The sequence below is a fragment of the Eumetopias jubatus genome, unplaced genomic scaffold, assembly GCF_037043125.1.
Source record: "Eumetopias jubatus isolate StellerSeaLion01/CBP00866 unplaced genomic scaffold, mEumJub1_p1.0 scaffold_8, whole genome shotgun sequence".
NCBI lineage: Eukaryota > Metazoa > Chordata > Mammalia > Carnivora > Otariidae > Eumetopias > Eumetopias jubatus.
Genome location: NW_028274814.1, coordinates 46,288,951 through 46,306,704, shown reverse-complemented (window position 1 = coordinate 46,306,704; position 17,754 = coordinate 46,288,951). Strand labels below are relative to the sequence as shown.

The 17,754-nt window shown below is 42.9% G+C and overlaps 1 protein-coding gene across 4 annotated transcripts; it reads left to right on the top strand.

Moving 5' to 3' along the window:
- Positions 1-7,250: 7,250 nt before the first annotated feature.
- On the top strand, positions 7,251-17,219 carry MFAP5 (microfibril associated protein 5). Of its 4 annotated transcripts, XM_028119769.2 has the most exons (9): positions 7,251-7,308; positions 8,265-8,300; positions 11,326-11,370; positions 11,691-11,723; positions 12,330-12,365; positions 14,252-14,281; positions 14,974-15,061; positions 15,627-15,700; positions 17,107-17,219. In XM_028119769.2, exons 1-9 carry the CDS (start codon positions 7,251-7,253, stop codon positions 17,217-17,219), a joined length of 513 nt encoding a protein of 170 aa, XP_027975570.1. The 4 variants fall into 4 exon arrangements, with proteins under 4 accessions (XP_027975570.1, XP_027975571.1, XP_027975572.1 ...); XM_028119770.2 differs by lacking the exon at positions 14,252-14,281; XM_028119771.2 differs by lacking the exons at positions 8,265-8,300; positions 14,252-14,281.
- The last annotated feature ends 535 nt before the right edge of the window (positions 17,220-17,754 follow it).

Genomic DNA, 17,754 nt, shown 5'->3' with positions numbered 1-17,754 from the left:
GTCTCACACTTGGGGCACCTGGGTGGCTCAGTTGGTTATGCCACCAACTCTTGGTTGGGCTCAGGTCATGATCTCAGGGCAGTGAGATGGAGCCCCATGTGGGGCTCAAGGCAGAGTCCGCTTGGGATTCTCTCTCCCTCTGCTCCTCCCCCCACCCACACCTGCTCGGGCTCGAGCCCTCTCTCTCTAGTAAATAAATGAATCTTTAAAAAAAAGTCATACAAACCCACCAACTGAACCACCCAGGCAAAGTGAATAAGTTTATTTTAATTACTCGTGGTCGTTTATGCAGGAAGTCACTCCAATATATAAGCTAAATGCCAAAATAAATTCATTTTTACCGTGTCCTAGTATTTGTGGAGGTGGTACATATAAATTTACCAAAATCTTTAATAGCACATTTAAAAATTTTTACGTTCCTTTTCAGGCAAAATTACTTAAATTCCTTTAAGACTCCTTGCAAGTCAGATTAGATTTTCTAATTGTTCAGTTTTTTCTTAAGATTTTATTTATTTCAAAGACAAGAGGGAGAGGCAGACTCCCCACTGATCAGGGAGCCTGACACAGGGCTCTATCCCATGATCACAGGATCATGACCTGATCCAAATGCAGAGGCTTAACTGACTGAGCCACCCAGGTGCCCCGAACATTTTATTTTATTTTATTTTTAAAGATTTTATTTATTTATTTATTTGACAGAGAGAGACACAGCGAGAGAGGGAACACAAGCAGGGGGAGTGGGAGAGGGAGAAGCGGGGATGCGGGGCTCGATCCCAGGACCCTGGGATCATGACCTGAGCCGAAGGCAGATGCTTAACGACTGAGCCACCCAGGCGCCCCTAACATTTTAAAATAATCTCCACACTCAGCGTAGGGCTCCAACTCACACCCCTGAGATCAAGCATCAGACTGAGCCAGGCAGGTGCCTCAAATTGTTTGATTTTTTTTATGGTCTCCATTTCAAGTAAATTGTACTGCTAAATTATATAAATTCATAGTGAATATTAAAGGATAATTCTGTGATTTCCACATGAGTTCTCTCTCTCGCATCCTCTGTTTCTCTCTCCTTTTTTCCCTTCTTACTATCTGTGTCTTTCCCTTCTCTTCTGTCCCCTCTCTGTATGTGTTTCCTTTCTTCTCTCTTTTCTCTACGCTTTCCTACGAATGCGCTAATTTCTAAGGGAGCATAATCATACTTTATTTTTAAAGATTTTATTTATTTATTTGACAGAGAGACACAGCGAGAGAGGGAACACAAGCAGGAGGAGTGGGAGAGGGAGAAGCAGGCTTCCCGCTGAGCGGAGAGCCCGATGCGGGGCTCAATCCCAAGACCCTGCCCCATAATCATACTTCTTAACACAGTGTCTAGCATATGGTCAATGTTCCATAAACATTAGTCATTACTATTAACTAGTAAATATTAATAGCTAGCGCATAATAATAGCTAACCTAGTCTTTCATATAATTGTAGCAATATTATAAGACATTATTATATACTATATACAGTTAGAAATATATAAATGTTGGGGCACCTGGGTGGCTCAGTCGGTTAAGCGACTGCCTTCGGCTCAGGTCATGATCCCAGGGTCCTGGGATTGAGCCCCGCATCTGGCTCCATGCTCGGCCAGAAGCCTGCAGCCTGCTTCTCCCTCTCCCACTCCCCCTGCTTGTGTTCCCTCTCATTCTGTCTCTCTCTCTCTCTCTGTCAAATAAATACATAAAATCTTTAAAAATACATATATAAAAATGTTATTTTATTTATATAATAAATGAAATAGTTATGTATTATAGGATAGCACATATTACTTATCTATTTAGCAGCTTAAAGCAGCAAAAATTTATTTTCCACGTTTATGTTGATTAGGAATACAAGTACAGCTTAGCCGCGTACCTCTGGCTCAGGGTCTCACGAGGCTATTGTCAAGATGTTGGCTGGAGCTGCAGGCTTCTCAAGGCCCAACTGAGGGAAGATCTACTTCCAAGTTCATTCACATGGCTTTTTGCAGTCCTGGGGTTGCTGACTGTTGGCTAGGACATGCCTTCTTTTGCATGAGCATTACTACAGAGTAGCTCAGAGCATGGCAGCTGGCTTTGTTCAGAGCAAACAGCAAGCAAGAGATCAAAAGAGCGCACTAATGCTAGAAGCCAGTCTTTGTAATCTCATCTGGGAAGATACATGCCATGCCTTTGCTGCATTCTATTTGTTAGTGGTCCCTAAATCCAGCCCACACTCAAGGGGGTAAAGAATAGGAAGTGGGGATACGGGGAGGGAGGGGATCCTGCAGGCTGCCTAGCACATACAATCTATAAAAATATAAATATGTATCATATAAATCTACTGAACTTACTAGCTATTGTTATTATACTTTCCCGTTTTTCCCCCCTGTATCTGCAAAGTACAGACTTTGTTTTGTTTATTTTCTGCTGGGTAGAACAGGGAGATGGAGATTTCCTGCCCATTAACGAATATCTAGTATTTATCCTATTTTGTTTGTTTATACCCAGTATCATCAGTTTGTTAAATTTCATTGTTGTTGTGGGTTTCAGGAACCTTAACAGAATCCTGAACTGGGATGAAGCATTTTTCATCATTTTACATTTGCGTGGTCAGTAGGGTGTGGGTGTACAATGCAAGACCACCAGTGCAATTAGATTTACCCAAACCAAAATAATGGGACAGAAGCACTAATTACTGAAGGTATCAATTACATGTATTACATGCACTGACTTTACAGCCTTCCTGCCAAGATTCCTTTGTTTCTAGAATAACTGTTGCCCAATTTCTGGGCCTTTTTCCTTTTGCTCTAATTCCCCTCAGATCACTTCAATACATTGGCTTTCTGTTCCACTTACTACACTCCTTGTATATGCTCAAACTACTTTCTTCTCTAGAATTCTAGCCTCTACTTCTTTATACCTGACTCAGTTTTTGAAACTTTTTTAAAAGATTTTATTTGAGAGAGAGCATGTGCACACGAACAGGGGGAGGGGCAGAAGGAGAGTGAGAAGCAGACTCTTGGGGGAGCAGGGAGCCCAATGCGGGCTCGATGCAGGGCTTGATCCCAGGACCCTGGGATCTTGACCTGAGCCAAAGGCAGATGACTAACCGACTGAGCCACCCAGGCCCCCCAGTTTTTGAAAGTTTCTACGTGGAAATTGCAAGTCACAATTTTAAGTCGTTATCTCAACTCAATTCAAATGACCAAATTTCAACTTTTTAGTGCTAATCATAGTATTAGCCAGAGATGAGTAAGACCTCACCTCTGCAATCAAGGAACTCGGTCTAATCAGGAATAGAGATGTGTACACCCACACCCTACTCATGCAAATGAGTACAATAGAGTTGATGACATGTTTATGAAAATAAAAAGGTAGCTCAGTGGAGAGAATGATAAGCTCTTTAGAAGCAGGGGGCACCTGGCTGGCTCAATCAGTAGAGCATGTGGCTTGATCTCGGGGTGGTAGGTTCAAGCCCCACTTTGGGTGCAGAGCATACTTTAAAACAAAACAAAAACGGGGGCACCTGGATGACTCAGTTGGTTAAGCATATGCCTTGGGCTCAGGTCAAGATCCCAGGGTCCTGGGATTGAGTCCCGCTTTGGGCTCCCTGCTCAGTGGGGAGCCTGCTTCCCCCTCTCCTTCTGTGGCTCCCCCCACCAACGCCCCCGCTCGTGCTCTCCCTCTCTCTCTGAAATAAAAAAAAAAGAAAGAAAAAGAAAAAAACTCTTAGAAGCAGAGGAGACTAGGAAAGATTTGTGGGAAGAGACAGCATCTCACCTGGGTTTTGATGTACCTATGAGCATTTATTTACTGGAATTGGGAAACGATGTGTCAGAAAGGAAGGAACACAAAGTACAAACTACAGAGGCATGAAGGGAGTTACAGCAAGTCTGGGCTACTAAGAAGTGGGAAGTTGTCCGACGACATATGTTTGCTAGCTTCTAACTCCTACACTGAGTCCATCTTTTAACTTTGGCTGTTACTAGTTTATTGCTTCATTCCTCTACACACACAGCTCTCTGCCTTTTCTCCTTCCCCACCTCGTATAATCCTCCTCCCTTCTCGCTTTCCTTTTATGGGATTTTTTTTTTTCGTGTTTAGACCCTGGATTTAATTTAGTTAGATTGGACTGGAGTAATAACGTTTCTGTACATTTGCCCAGAGGCCTTCAGCTAATGGGTGTATTCTTTACAGGCCAATAAACAGACGAATAGAGCCTGTGAGCCAGTGCTGTCTTGCATGTCTGCCTCCCTTCTGTTTCCTTGCACTTTATACCCATCTTCCATTGACTGGAGACCTTTTGGAAAACTAAAAATTTTCCTAGGTAACTCAAACATTTCCTTGCTTGCATTAAGTGGCTTCTGCACTTGCCAGTCGGTTTCATGGAGGATCTTCCTGTTGCCGGAGAACCTGCTCTCGACCTACCCACAGGAGATCAGCCTGTGTTGGACGGGGGCACGCACTGCTGCCCCGAGAGTACCTTCCCCACTGTCAGTGAGAACCTCAGAAAATTACAGTCTCAGGGCTCTCTGGATGGCCATTGCTCATATCTGACCATTGGTGCTGATCGTGACGCCATGTACTTCAATGATAAACTCATGTCGGAATAGAACAGAGGCTAACCAAATCACCTTGAGAAAAGGAAATCTGAGATTCTCCGAACCTGAGGTTCCAAACCTAGGCTCTGAAAACAAGTGGGGAACAATGCTAGAATAAAGGGGCACCGTCGCTGCAAGGAAGAAAAAAAATTCAGACTACTTTAAAACCAACTGCATTCTTGAATGCCTATAAGCACAGCATGAACGGATGACGGTTTCTGCTCTCACCAGTGCTTGCTGGATTTCCTCTCCTTTCCTTCTAAGCTGCTGCTGCCTGCCTGCCTTCTCCCTCTGCCTTACTCTGAACATTCTGTTCCATTTTCACTGCCCCAGCTTCAGACTCCCTCCTAGGACCCCAGGAGAGCACCCCCTCCTACCGCCTGGGGAGACTTTCCTGCGCTATGGTCTCGAGCTGGGCCAGCACGTTGAGGTCATTGCTCTCCCTGCCAAATGATTGGCCTGACTTCAGTTTGTCCATCTGTCTGAGCTTCATGGAAAACATGACTGTTGTTCTAAGCTCTCTATTCTATGTCCTGCCTTAGCTCTGCTTTGCATCTGGCTTTTGTTTCTCTCCCCACCCCCACCTCCCTGCCTTTCCTTTCCCTGACTCTCACCAGACTAGAATCACATCTGTTTTCCACCTCTGCACTCTAGCTGCAGAGCAGATGGGCAAAGAGCAAGTTCTTGGCCAGGCAGATAAGAAAGAGCTGGGTCTGGTACTCAGCTTTGTTCTGGAGACTGACCAGAACCCATGTATCTTAGAGATGGAACATGTATCGATCGCTCCTTGGGCAGAGCCAAAGGTGCTGTTTCCTTATTTCTGATTATGTCCATTGCTCTCCCTTCCTCCCAGCTAACTAGCTTCCTTCCTTCCTCTCTTTCCCTCCCTCCCTTCTTTTTCTTACTTTTTCCTTTTCTAGTCTGTACTCTATTAAACATGATCTGCTCTGTTACCTGTATTCTCCTCTGATTTAGCTCCTCAGGGAGATATACAATGTAGACTCAAGGAGCTAATAGAGAACGTGAAACTTACACACTAGTAAATGCACACCAGGTCAATGATTCCTCAGATCTGCGTTTCTGTAACTTAAATTTATTCCCAAAGTAGAAATATTTTTACCAATCTAACCCCTAGGTTTCAGTGAGTAAGAGCAAATACAAAGACTTTAAAACTCCTGGATCAGAGAAAGTGTTATCTACATATTACATGATGTGGGGGAAAATACTGCTGGAAAATAAGGCAAGCAAGGTGAGTTTGGCTCTCAATTTTCTTTAGACTTCTAATGGCATTTTGTCCTGAACATTCCAGAAACCAAGATACTGAGCATAAACCTAAACAAAACCAAAAGACAGAAGAAGGCTGACATGTCTTCTCACAGAGCTCCTCCACATTTCAAAAGGATTCAGAGGGTACTATATTTTTCAACTTTTTCTAACAGCCAAGCCTCCTCTTGGACAAAACTCATGTTGTGTCTGTGTGTCTCTGAATATGGAATAAATAGGATTCGGGGGGAGGGGGACCACATTCTTAAATGTGTGGGTCAAGAAAGAGGAAAAAAGAGAGACAAATACAGGGATATAAAGGAATTTGTTGGTGTCGAAGAGACAAATGTCAAAAACGTGAGAGAAGATGGAAGAATGATTCAAACTTGGAAGATGGCCACAGAAGGGGCAGACTGTCCAAAGACGAGATGGAGCTCTTTAGGTAAGAAGGAACCCAAGGCAGAGGTGGGCTGGGGGCTGGGACCATGTTCCAAGAGGGAAAAGAAGCTCATGGAAGAAAGACATTTGTGAGCAGGAGCCAGGCCTCCTAGGGAAAGCAGTATCACTCACTGGTGTGGTCATAACCTTTGGAATGAGGGTGTGAGTGACTGCAAATCCCCAGCCCTTTCTCATTCCCGCCTCTAGCCTGGCTTTCTCTCTCGCTCTCTCTCACTCTCCCTCGCTCTCCCTCATCTCGTTGTTTCAGAGTACGGCCAAATTTGAAGTCCTTCCCAGGGAGTGGCCCTGTTCATCCTATTCTCCAGCCAAAGTAGAAACAGCGTGAGAAGGAAAGAGGCACATTCGGCAGCCAAAGGACTCGGTGGAACGAGCAGAGGAAAAATACACAGTGAGTTCTCTGATTGTACAAAACCCCGAACAGACAGAGGGTGTGTGTGTGTGTGTCTGTGTGTGTGTGTGTGTGTGTGTGTGTGTGTGTGTGTTGAAACTGAAAGCCAGCGGGGGGCAATGGGGAATGTCACTGACTTGGAATTGAGCGAATATCCCATTTATCCATGAAATTAGACAGACAAGACACCACCAAGATAAGCAGAGGAAATTAAAAGGCCATATATCAAAACGGAAGATCAGACACTGGGGGTGAAAGTGGCCACAGAATAGGGGCAAACACCTCCAATTTAAACTATATAGTTTCCTCTGACTTGGCAGAAAATAGGAATGCGAATGAGAATAACGGTAAGGGATCAAAGAAGTGAATCTGAAGGAGAAATAAATGTTGGGTGAAAAGAGAAAAGGGCTGCCGTCACACAGGGGACCAGGAAAAGCCCTGGGCAGACGAAGAGACAGGAGCCCTACAGGTACGCTTGCCTGGACTTCAATGCTGATGTGTCCCGAGCATTACAGCCTCTACTCTCCCAACAGCCGTTAGATATGCTGCTCTTGGGACCCAGGGTGCTGCTGTTCCTGACCGCACTCATCATCCCCTCCGGTGAGTCCCGACCTTTAATCTTTTCTCCCTACAGTGCCTGCTCCTGGGTGCGCATGGAGGTGGACGTTACTGGAGGGCGGGATGCGGAAGGGGACCGGGAACAGAGGTGCTTGCTACTGAGTTCTAGAATCGCTATTAAAGGACAGATTTGTGTCTGAAAAGCAAGGGCTGGGATGAGACCATCAGACTCGGGAAGTAACCGTAGAGTTATGCATATAAGATCCACGCAAATAAATGCCTATTAACCCAAAACGAGGGTCACACACACATAAATGTATGCGCAAACAGGAAAGAGAAGCTGATACACAAATGCATTCACAACCATATGGAGACAGCTAGTAGGAAACTGGACCAAATGCAATGCATGACGGGGAAGAGTGGGACTCTACACTCACGCCTACCCCACACTAGCTCCAGCATACACACAAATGTATTCACACGCACACAAACCTGTGCCAAGCTATACGCTAAAGAAAAGCCATCACAGATGACAGAATGGAGCTGAAAGCTTGGCCACAGAAAGTGAATCTCGGGACATCGAAGAAATCCTGCTCTATTTTCTCATTCTGCCAGATATACACTGTGAGAAAATCATGTTGTGCCTTGTTCGGAGTGTAGCTAGTACGATGGCTGTGGGGCTGGGACGGGACACATTAGAAGGTTGCTGGGCCCTACTGCCGAACAAGACCCCACTCCTTCTGCTAGGGAATGAGGGGGAAAGGGCATCCCGAGTCAGGACTTGGCAAAGCAGGGCTTTATTCTTAGGAACTTATTTTTCTTGAGTGTCTCCATGTCACCACTAATGGTCTGAGTAATTTTGTATTGGACTATATAGAAATAAAATGCAGAAAAATAAAGTACAACCATTTTCCCATCATGTTCTGGCTCATCTTATAAAAGCTTTATGGGGTGTAGAGCTGGAGTCATTTATCCCTCTTTTCTGTCCTTTGGTACAGACTGGACACCACTAGGAGTTGGTGGTCAACGAGGAGGTAGGTAAACCTTTGGAGCTGGGCACTTCTGTGGTTTTTTTAAAAATATATACTTAAGTAATCTCTACCCCCAATGTGGGGCTCAAACTCAAGACCCCATGATTCAAGAGTCATATGCTCTTCCAACTGAGACAACCAGGCACCCTATCTGCTGGGGTTATCAGGATAATGTAGATGAATGGTCAGAGTTAAAGAATATTGATGAATGGTCAGAGTTAAAGAATCTGTAATATAACAGAGAGACACATTGCCAAAGTGTGGAAAATAGGATCTAACTCACCAGTTTCCACAATCCTATTATCCTGTTCATAAAATCTTCTTACTTTTCAACAACTGAAATACCTTGCCCCAAACCTCCTCTACGGCCATCTCTAATTTCCACTCTCCTGTATACAGCTCTTATCTCACTCAGAAAATGCCACTAATCCTAACAGCTTTTTCCTATCCATGTAACAATGGAGAAGCTAACATGCAGACAGAATAAAAAGTCATCTCAGTACTGCAGCGAAATTCTGGCACTAAATGGACAGAACCCAAAAGTTTTGGCTTCCAAGCAGCCACTTCCTCCAGCTCAATGATGGAAACTCCAATCAAACATCTCCACTCTGCCTCCAGACATTCAACATTATTACATTTATCTCTTACTTTTCCCAACCCTTGAGAGCACAGCAGTATGTAACCCATTAATGGACCATAAAATCAAATTAGCAGATCACAATGGTTAATTTTTAATGAATTAGTACAGACTAAAATAAAAATGGAGTACACTGCAAATACATTGCAAGAGTAAAGCATTATCTTTCAAACTTGTTTCAATTTTGTATGTGTGCATTGGGGCACAATATAATTTCTTCCTGTGCATCCTGGTACAGAAGACAAAAAAACAGAAACACAAATTTTTTTTTTTTAATCTGCTGTGGGCAAAGTGGTCTGAATCCCAAACTTTCTGAATCTACATCAGAGTTCAGCATTAGCAAAAAAAATTTTTGCATTCGTTTCTCTAGGCTGGTTAAAGTCTAGTCCTTGTCTACAAGTTTGGGAGGCTTTCCTAGCAGAGATAGGATATGAAAATGCCTACTTAAGGGTTGTCTGGGTGGCTCAGTCGGTTCAGCGTCCGCCTTTGGCTCAGGTCATGATCTTGGGGTCCTGGGATAGAGCCCCACATGGGGCTCTCTGCTCAGCAGGGAAGCCTGCTTCTCCCTCTGCCCCCCACCCCCACTTGTGCGCACGCTCTGGCGTGCCCTCTCTCTAGTAAATAATATCTTAAAAAGAAATTGCCTGCTTAAGATTTCTTTTCGGAGAAGATGAATCCTAGATAAGCATTTATACAGTGTTAGCTCATGGAAAAGGTGGATAATCTGAGGAATACACCAAAAACCAGTACTCTACCCAGAAATTCTGAGGTGACAGCAAGGACTCACTCTCAACCCCTCTGCTCTGCCACTGGTTCACTTGCATTTCTTTGAGTGGCTGGACTGGAATGCAGCTAGAGAGGAAGGGAACTGGCGGCATTGGGCTACACCCTGGAGAGGTTCCACGCCCCTCTTAACGGTTTTTGGAACGACTCGGGCTAGTGGTTTTTCAAACGTCCTGGGGGATGGGAACAGACTTGGATTTCTTTTACCAAAATTTCTTCTGAAACGTGAAAGCTAAATCTGATGACTTTCTACCTGGAATTTTTTTTTAAAAGAGGATGATGTAAGCAGTTAGCAGGGGAAATTGCTTCAGAATATATTATTTGCGTCTTGCCTTCTGCCACAATGATCAATAGCTCTGGCATGCTGTATCAAAATGCTATTTTCTCCAGACTAAACATGGCATTTAGACGCTGAAGTTTAAGGAAAAAATTCAAAGCAAACTGAATTTGCTGACCCCTGGTGGGCAAACCAGATTATGACGATAAGTCATCTACAACAAAGGATAATTATAGATGGGATATTTATTAAATATTTAGATGTGAACACTGCATTGTTATTTCACTTTTTAAAGCTGAGACAATTTGTTTCAGGTAGTGCTGTTATTTATAGTTTCAGATACAGTTTTCTTGGTGTATCTTAATAGATTCCACCTTAAGAGCTGGACCACTTATTTTTATTTCTCCTCCTGCCTTTACTTTCCAATGATCAACTGCAAGGTATTCTCTACAAACATCCCCTCCCCTCTCCTCACCTCACTTCTGAGCATCAGAAAATCATCAACATCACCTTTGGTGAACATACTTTTATGTAAGCCTATCAGCAAACTGATATCCAATTATTTCAAACCTGGCATTATCGAAATCAGTGTCTTCGGTAAAGACAGTTTTCACTTAAAGTAAGTATTGCAAAGAGGTCATCAATCCATTGTACTTCCAACAAGCTGTACGACCTTGGGTAAATTATTTACTTGTCCGGTGCTCAATTGTATCATTCGTAAAAAACAGATTTTTAAAATAGTGCCTGGCATATAGTAAACCCGAATTAGCTATTATAGTCTTATCTGGTAGGACAATGAAATATGTTATTCTTCTATTCCTAAACTGAGGAAGGGGATGCCTGTGGAGGATTATCTGATGGGCACGTAGGTAAAGGAGACGAAGGGAAAAAGATATTCTAGGCCAGGACAGTACGGGTATCTTCGTGGAGGTGGGAAACTGACATTTGTTTGGGCTGCGGGGGAAAGGACTCGGGTTGGGAAGCAAACGATGAAAACCAATTGTGGGATACTTGCTGCGTGTTGGCAACTGTGATAGACAGGTTTCATTCACTGGGAGTACAAGAATGGGAGGGGGATAGAGAATGCTCAAAAAATATGTTTCCTGGGGTGCCTGGGCAGCTCAGTTGGTTAAGCATCTATCTGCCTTCAGCTCAGGGCATGGTCCGGGGATCCTGGGATCGAGCCCCAGGTAAAAAGGTCCCTGCTCGGCGAGGAGTCTGCTTCTCCATCGCCCTCTGCCCCTCCCCCTGCTCTCATTTTCTCTCTCATAAATGAATAAAGAAAATCTTTTAAAAATTATTTAAAATGTTTTCTGCTTTTTTTTATTCAGATGATGTGACTCCAGTGACTCCAGAACCATTCACAGAAGATCCTAGTAAGCTACCCTTTTTATTTCTTCGTTTTCATACTGGGAATAAGATTGAGATGTCTGTACAAAGATAAATGTGGAGTAGAAAGACGTTAGTGGACCCCCTGAGCTCAGGCAGACCCTAGCGTCTCAGATACCACTGATGCTGTGAACATGTTTTCTCTCCCACTTCCTTCCTGAGAGCCCCTGACATGGGACCAAGAGGCCATATCCTTTCACTTCAATCTTTCTTGCTTCCTTTTAGATCTTCCCTTTATCCTGCTTCCCTTTCCCACTTTTCCTGTGGTTTTTTTTTTTTTTTTATTCTTTGTGTTGTATCTTTGCAGATCTGGTGAACGAGCCCTCTACAGATGAAACAGGTAAGTTTTACTACCGCCTTTAAAATGGCATGATTGTTAATATCCACAATTATTTTTCCCAGCTTTTGAGTTAATCCTGTATTTTTATCTAAGAAAGGGATAGAGGGATTGGGGGTGTTTTGTCCAGTGACAGTGGGATAAAAAGAGAGTCCCCATCCCTCTAAAAAGATGAAACAAAGTGGATGAATAGCTAAAATAAGGCATGTATAATAAAGTATAATGTCAGTAGGCCAAATATTCTTCAAAAGGAAATTTCACCATTACTTAACAATTAACTCTATTCCCTTGGATATAATACACAAACCCAGCCATAGCCTTGACTTTGCCCCATACTGCCATTCTCCCTTTTTTTCAGTCTTTATTTTTTATAGTGGGGGAGGAGCAGAGAGAGAATCCGAAGCAGGCTCCAGGCCCAGTGCAGAGCCCGACCCAGGGTTTGATCTCAAGACCCTGCGATCACGACCTGAGCCAAAACCAAGAGTCAGATGCCTAACCACTTAACCGACTGAGCCGCCCAGGCGCCCCTCCAGTCTTCCTTTTTCTCCTGCGCCTTCCCCCTTGCCAGTTCAAAGCCCTCCTCATACCTGATGTTTTGTGCCTTTTCAGTTCTGGCTGATATCGAGCCTTCCACAGATGACCTGGGTGAGTTCAAATCTGCGATCCCAGGGCCACTGGGGCCATTCTGGGCTTTCCCCAGAGCCCATTATGGAAGGCAGTACAGCTGATGAAGGATCCGACATAGACAGGACTACAGTTTATGTAGCACATTCTTCCAACAGTTCAATTTAAATTAATGACATTTTTGATCCCCTAATAAGCAGGGGCTGTGCTGGGTGTCTGACGTACAAAATACCAATGTGTGATCTTTTCCTCAAAGTTTCCAAGCCTGGGTGGGTAAAGGCAAGACAAATATATAAACAGATCAACATTTGAAAAGCTAAAGGGAAACTTCCTAGAAGTAATGGTTGAACCAATTCTTGAAAAAAGAATTGGACCCAGTCAGGCAGTCAAGGAGGGAACAGTATGTTCAAAGATTTGAACACAAAACGGAGCTTGGCACATTGAGGAAACTTTTTTTTTTTAATGAATAGGGCAAAATCTACAAGAAACGAGTGGTAGGATGTGAGAAAATGAGACATAAACTAGACTTTGAAGAAATAGTTACTGAAAACCTACTACTGAGTACCAGGAATATAAAGACGAACAAAACTGACTTCCTTTTACTCGATATTTTTTGTCTAATCCACAAGATAAACAAATGGGTAACTTTACTCAGTTTTACAAAATGCCATAATCAGGATAAGTAAAAGAAGCGACAGACGACTACAAAGAGTCCTGGAGTATATTCAGTGCTGGGGCTTAGGAAAGGCTTCTGTGGAGGGCATACATACTAAGTTGCTTCTTGAACAACAAGTAGAAGTGAATCGAGTAATGACGGAGAAGAGATTGTGGGTAAAGAAAACACTATGCGAGAAGCCTTAGGACGGAAATAAAAACCCATCAGAATAGCTTAGACAAAGAAAGGTTCCCATCAGATTTGTGAATTGGAAATCCAGCCAGGATGCTATTGCACTAGTCCCATTAAAAGATGATGGCCTGCACTCACTGAGGTGGAGGTAGGGAGAATTAAGTGTGAGCTGTGAGAGAGAACTGTTGAGCTGTTGAGATGAGGTCCAGTGTCCTGTTGGGTAGATGGTGGGACCATTCACTGAAGAACAGTTTGAATCGGTGAAGGGAAAGATAGGCCAGTTTAAGATGTTAGATTTGAAGGATCTTGGAAAAATCTACAAACTCTTCCATAAAATGTCAGGGGGCTTTTCGTTAAGTCTGGAGCTTAGCAGAGATCTGGGTTGGAAGTAGAAGTTTGAAAATTCTCAGGATTTAAGCCTGCAGTTGAAACCAGGGGATAGATGAGATCACCTAGCATACTTCCCATAGTATTCTATCTATCGCCAACTCTTCCAATGGCATTTTGACACATAACTCCCACGGTTAGTGTCTTCCCAAGACTCATCTTACTCCTTGACTTACTCATTCTACCAGTTAGGCCCATATTTAACTTGACCTCAGATTAAGTTTGGCTATGGCTGTGACCTTTGCTACTCTTTGCTGAGTTAACTTTTATCCAAGAACTCATGATGACTTATTTGATTTACGGAGAAGAAATTTTCTTTTATGAGTAAGAGCTTCTACAATCTTTTCTCCCTTAGCTGTAGGATGAAGCTCTTCTGGGCATATGGCTCCTTGCTTTGTGTCCCTACTAAATTTGCTTCTTGTCAACAAAACAAAGACACAATGAAAATCAATTTTTCAATTTTAGAAGAGGAGAAAGGCAAAATCAGATTTCCTATCCTAACTTCTAAACCTCTCCAATTTTGTGGAACAAAACAGCCCATCGTGGGTTTTCTGTTAGAAGTTGCTAAAGCTTAGCAACTCATTTGTTTTTTATTTATAAGTGAGGCGACATGGGTTGTGGAGGTAGTGACTACTGGAACTGGTAATAACTGAATAAAATTTCTGCCTTCCAGCTTCTCCTACTGATAAAAATACCACAACAGGTATGATTGCACGTCTTTTTCCTCAGCCTTCTTCTTGGGGATTCACACTTCCTTATTTTTGAAGGATACTTGGTAGACCTTCGAGTTTGCTTCCAGTTCTTTCTCAAAGAATATTTTTAGTGCTCTTCATTCCTACTCTTTTTTTATGAGCTCCTATCTTCAATCTCATGGGGGAAAAGATGGGACCACTGTTGGATGATCCTGAAAGAATCCTCTTCCTAAACTAGATTTGGACTTTCTGTGGTGGTTAGTGAGTTGGGAAGTAACTGGAAGGACCCAGTATTACTTGAGTTGTCATGGCCAGCGTTGCTCTCTCTATTGTACTGATGATCTAGGACTGGAAACTACTAAAATAGAAACTGTGACCCACTTAAGAATTCTGATTCTTTAGAATGGGGTTAAAAGCATCTCAATTTTATATTTCATACGGCCACCTGGAGAACCCTAGAAAGACTTTCCTAGAAGAACCCTCAAAGATTATTTTATCTACTTCTGCTTCCAGGTAGGAAAGCACCAAAATTTTATTTCAGCCAATTTCCTACCGTTCTCTTTTGGTAAACAGGGAGGGGCATTCCCCAAACTGCAATGATCCTGTGTAGAGACTACTTTGTATTTTTTTCCCCATTTTATCTACCTTCTTCCACCTCTTGAATCCTTTGTTTATCCCTGTTTTCTGTGTTGGACTTCTTCAGATTGCCGGGATGAAAAATTCGCTTGCACGAGACTCTACTCTGTGCATCGACCAGTCAAGCAATGCATTCATCAGTTATGTTTCACAAGGTAAGGGATCCCAAGATATGCAGAAAGCATCATCCATGGTCGTATTTTCATGCCAGTAACTGTTTAATGAGCACCCACCAGGGGATTTCAGTTTTTGTGGCACAGAAGTTCTTAACATGATCCTCCTAGCTATTCCTGCTGGTGCCAGATAGAACCTGGAGTCTGAATTGAGGTATATGGAGAACAGACTGACCAATAAGACTAGATGCCAGAAGGCAAGTGAGATCAGGGCTGGGGAAGGGACAGTCATGAGAGAAATACTGGCACAGTGAACCTATTACCTCAAAGAAAAGGCTGAAGCAAAAGACCCAACTCTAAAGGTAGAAAATAGTGGGGAGGAGTATTAAACTTGACTCTAGGTGGAGTGCTCACCATTCCATTTTCTGCACTCCTCTGGGAGGGAAAAAAGCGGTCCAAAATAATTGAGGAAATCCAGAGAGGAGGAGAACAGATAGGGAGAGTGGGGGATACAGCAGTTGAGCAGGCACCCTTGGCCTAGGCTAGTTCTCCCCCACAATGCTTTGTTCTATCTCCTTCCTTAACCATGTCACTGGGACTATGGCAGTTTACGACGTATGTACATCATCAACAATGAGATCTGCTCTCGTCTTGTCTGTAAAGAACACGAAGTTATGAAAGGTAAGATGATGTCTGGGTTTTCGTGGGGGAAGCAGTTATGAGAGCAGTGAGTACAGACATGGTCCCAATGGGTCCGAGGTCTGGCTTCTGAGGAGGGCTTTAGGCCACCTCCTTAAACCTCATCAATCCCTGCTCTACCAAGTTCTGCTAAATAAGCAATCCAAGGAAAGAAGCATGCTTAATACGTAAGAAAAGTATGCTTGGGTCTCTTTCCAGCTAGGTTGTAACCCCCAACCTCTCCTATACATAGAACTTTCTGAAGCTCTGGCTGCTTTGAAGTTCACTGGGGTTCTATGTGAAAAGGGCAAGTCAGGGGCACCTGGCTGGCTCCGTCTGGGGAGCAAGCAACTCTTGATCTTGGGGTCATGAGTTTGAGCCACTCATTGGTTATAGAGATTACTGAAAAAAAATGAAAACTTAAAAAAAAGCCAAGACAGCCATAGTTGGAAGCCATGTTCATAAAGGAAAAACTTTGTTAAAAAAAAAAAAATCCACTAATTTAGAGACACTGATGTTTGTATAGAGCCTATAAGTAAATAAAAAAAAGCAGACTGGATATTTAGCAGTTGGCAACATTTTAAACAGTCTACCAATGCCAGGAACCATTTAAATTACTTATTGTGAAAATTTAGAAGTAAACAAGGGTAGAAAAACTTTATAAAAATGATTACAAGGGTCCAAAGTGTGTGGTTATAAACTGTGCATTGTGGGAACAAAGATACTTCTCACCTTCCCTATGGCCAGCCCCAAACGATAAGTGTGGTTGGCGAAGGCACCACAGACACGGCGCCTTCTGACTCAGCAGCCCATCTTGCACTGAGCTCCTGAGTAAGAGCTGTAGTTAACTTCGCAGAAGGAAACTTGCTACTTGCCCCCCATTGGCCTTGTGCAAGCCACCTGCAAGGGAAGCACCTTGAGACTGAGGATGAGTATTTGGGACTCTAGGCACTTTCAAATGTCTCAGGGGACTTACTAAAATTAGCCATTTGCACACAGTAAACACTTAAATATATCGTGAATTATTGAATCTCATTTTTTTTTTTTTTTTTGCTATTAATAAATCCATGATTATAAGAATTGGGAGCTAGGTATACAGAGGAACCTAAAATTTACTGGCCACCTGTGCTAGGTACTTTGCATACATTATTTCATTTTAATACTCACAACTACACTGTTGAGGCAGGTATTTCATGATTATACTGGAAGGGACAGTGAGGCTCAGCAAAGTTAAGAAACTTTCTAGTAAGTAAGAAATAACCAGCAAGCTGCACATCTGGGGTTCTAGCCTAGATCTATTTCTCTTCAGTCTTTCACTACAGCACCCTGGGGTCTTCTCTTTCTCTTTAAACAGGAGCCCTTGTTATTTTTTTGCAATCCCATCCCATTATGCTCTGCTTCTCTTCTAGATGAACTTTGCCGTCAGATGGCTGGTTTACCCCCAAGGCGACTCCGTCGCTCCAACTACTTCCGACTTCCTCCATGTGAAAATGTGAATTTGCAGAGACCCAGTGGTCTGTGATCATCAAGGAAGAGGAAAGAAGAATGTGTGGGTGGGTGGAAGAGAATGCTCTAACAAGAGGGAACTCCTTCTTGTGCAACCAATGTCCGCTAACCCACAGACAGTAGTATTTCTTAAAACAGTCCCTTTGCAGTGTCTAGCTTTTGCTTCCACTCCCTGATTTTTCACCCAGACTGATAACATAAAGTCTGTATTATTGCATGGTTTTGCTGCTTCTCAATATCATAGACATAGATTAATGATAACCATGTGGCTTATATATAAGCACTCTACATACAATTTCAAAGGAAAATAAACCTTAGGTTAATATTTACCATCGAATCTGTCTGAAATAAATCTTAGGGTGGAAGAAGTTGTTGCTGTCCATTTTGGCTAGCGATTTTTTTTGATTTTCAGGGGTTTCCTAGATTAATGCCTCATTCATTTACATAGCACTCTTTACTCTTATTTTAACTATTTTGCTGGATTTGCCTGCTCAGATCTTCCTTGAGAAGAGTCATGGTAATTTTTGTAGTCCTAGACAATTCTCCAGAAC

Bases quoted from the DNA above. Each gene is read 5' to 3' on its own strand.
- MFAP5 (XM_028119769.2), top strand. From the start codon at position 7,251: ATGCTGCTCTTGGGACCCAGGGTGCTGCTGTTCCTGACCGCACTCATC. The intron at 7,309-8,264 runs GTGAGTCCCGAC...CCTTTGGTACAG, and splicing joins CGCACTCATCATCCCCTCCG to ACTGGACACCACTAGGAGTT. The intron at 8,301-11,325 runs GTAGGTAAACCT...TTTTTTATTCAG, and splicing joins AGTTGGTGGTCAACGAGGAG to ATGATGTGACTCCAGTGACT.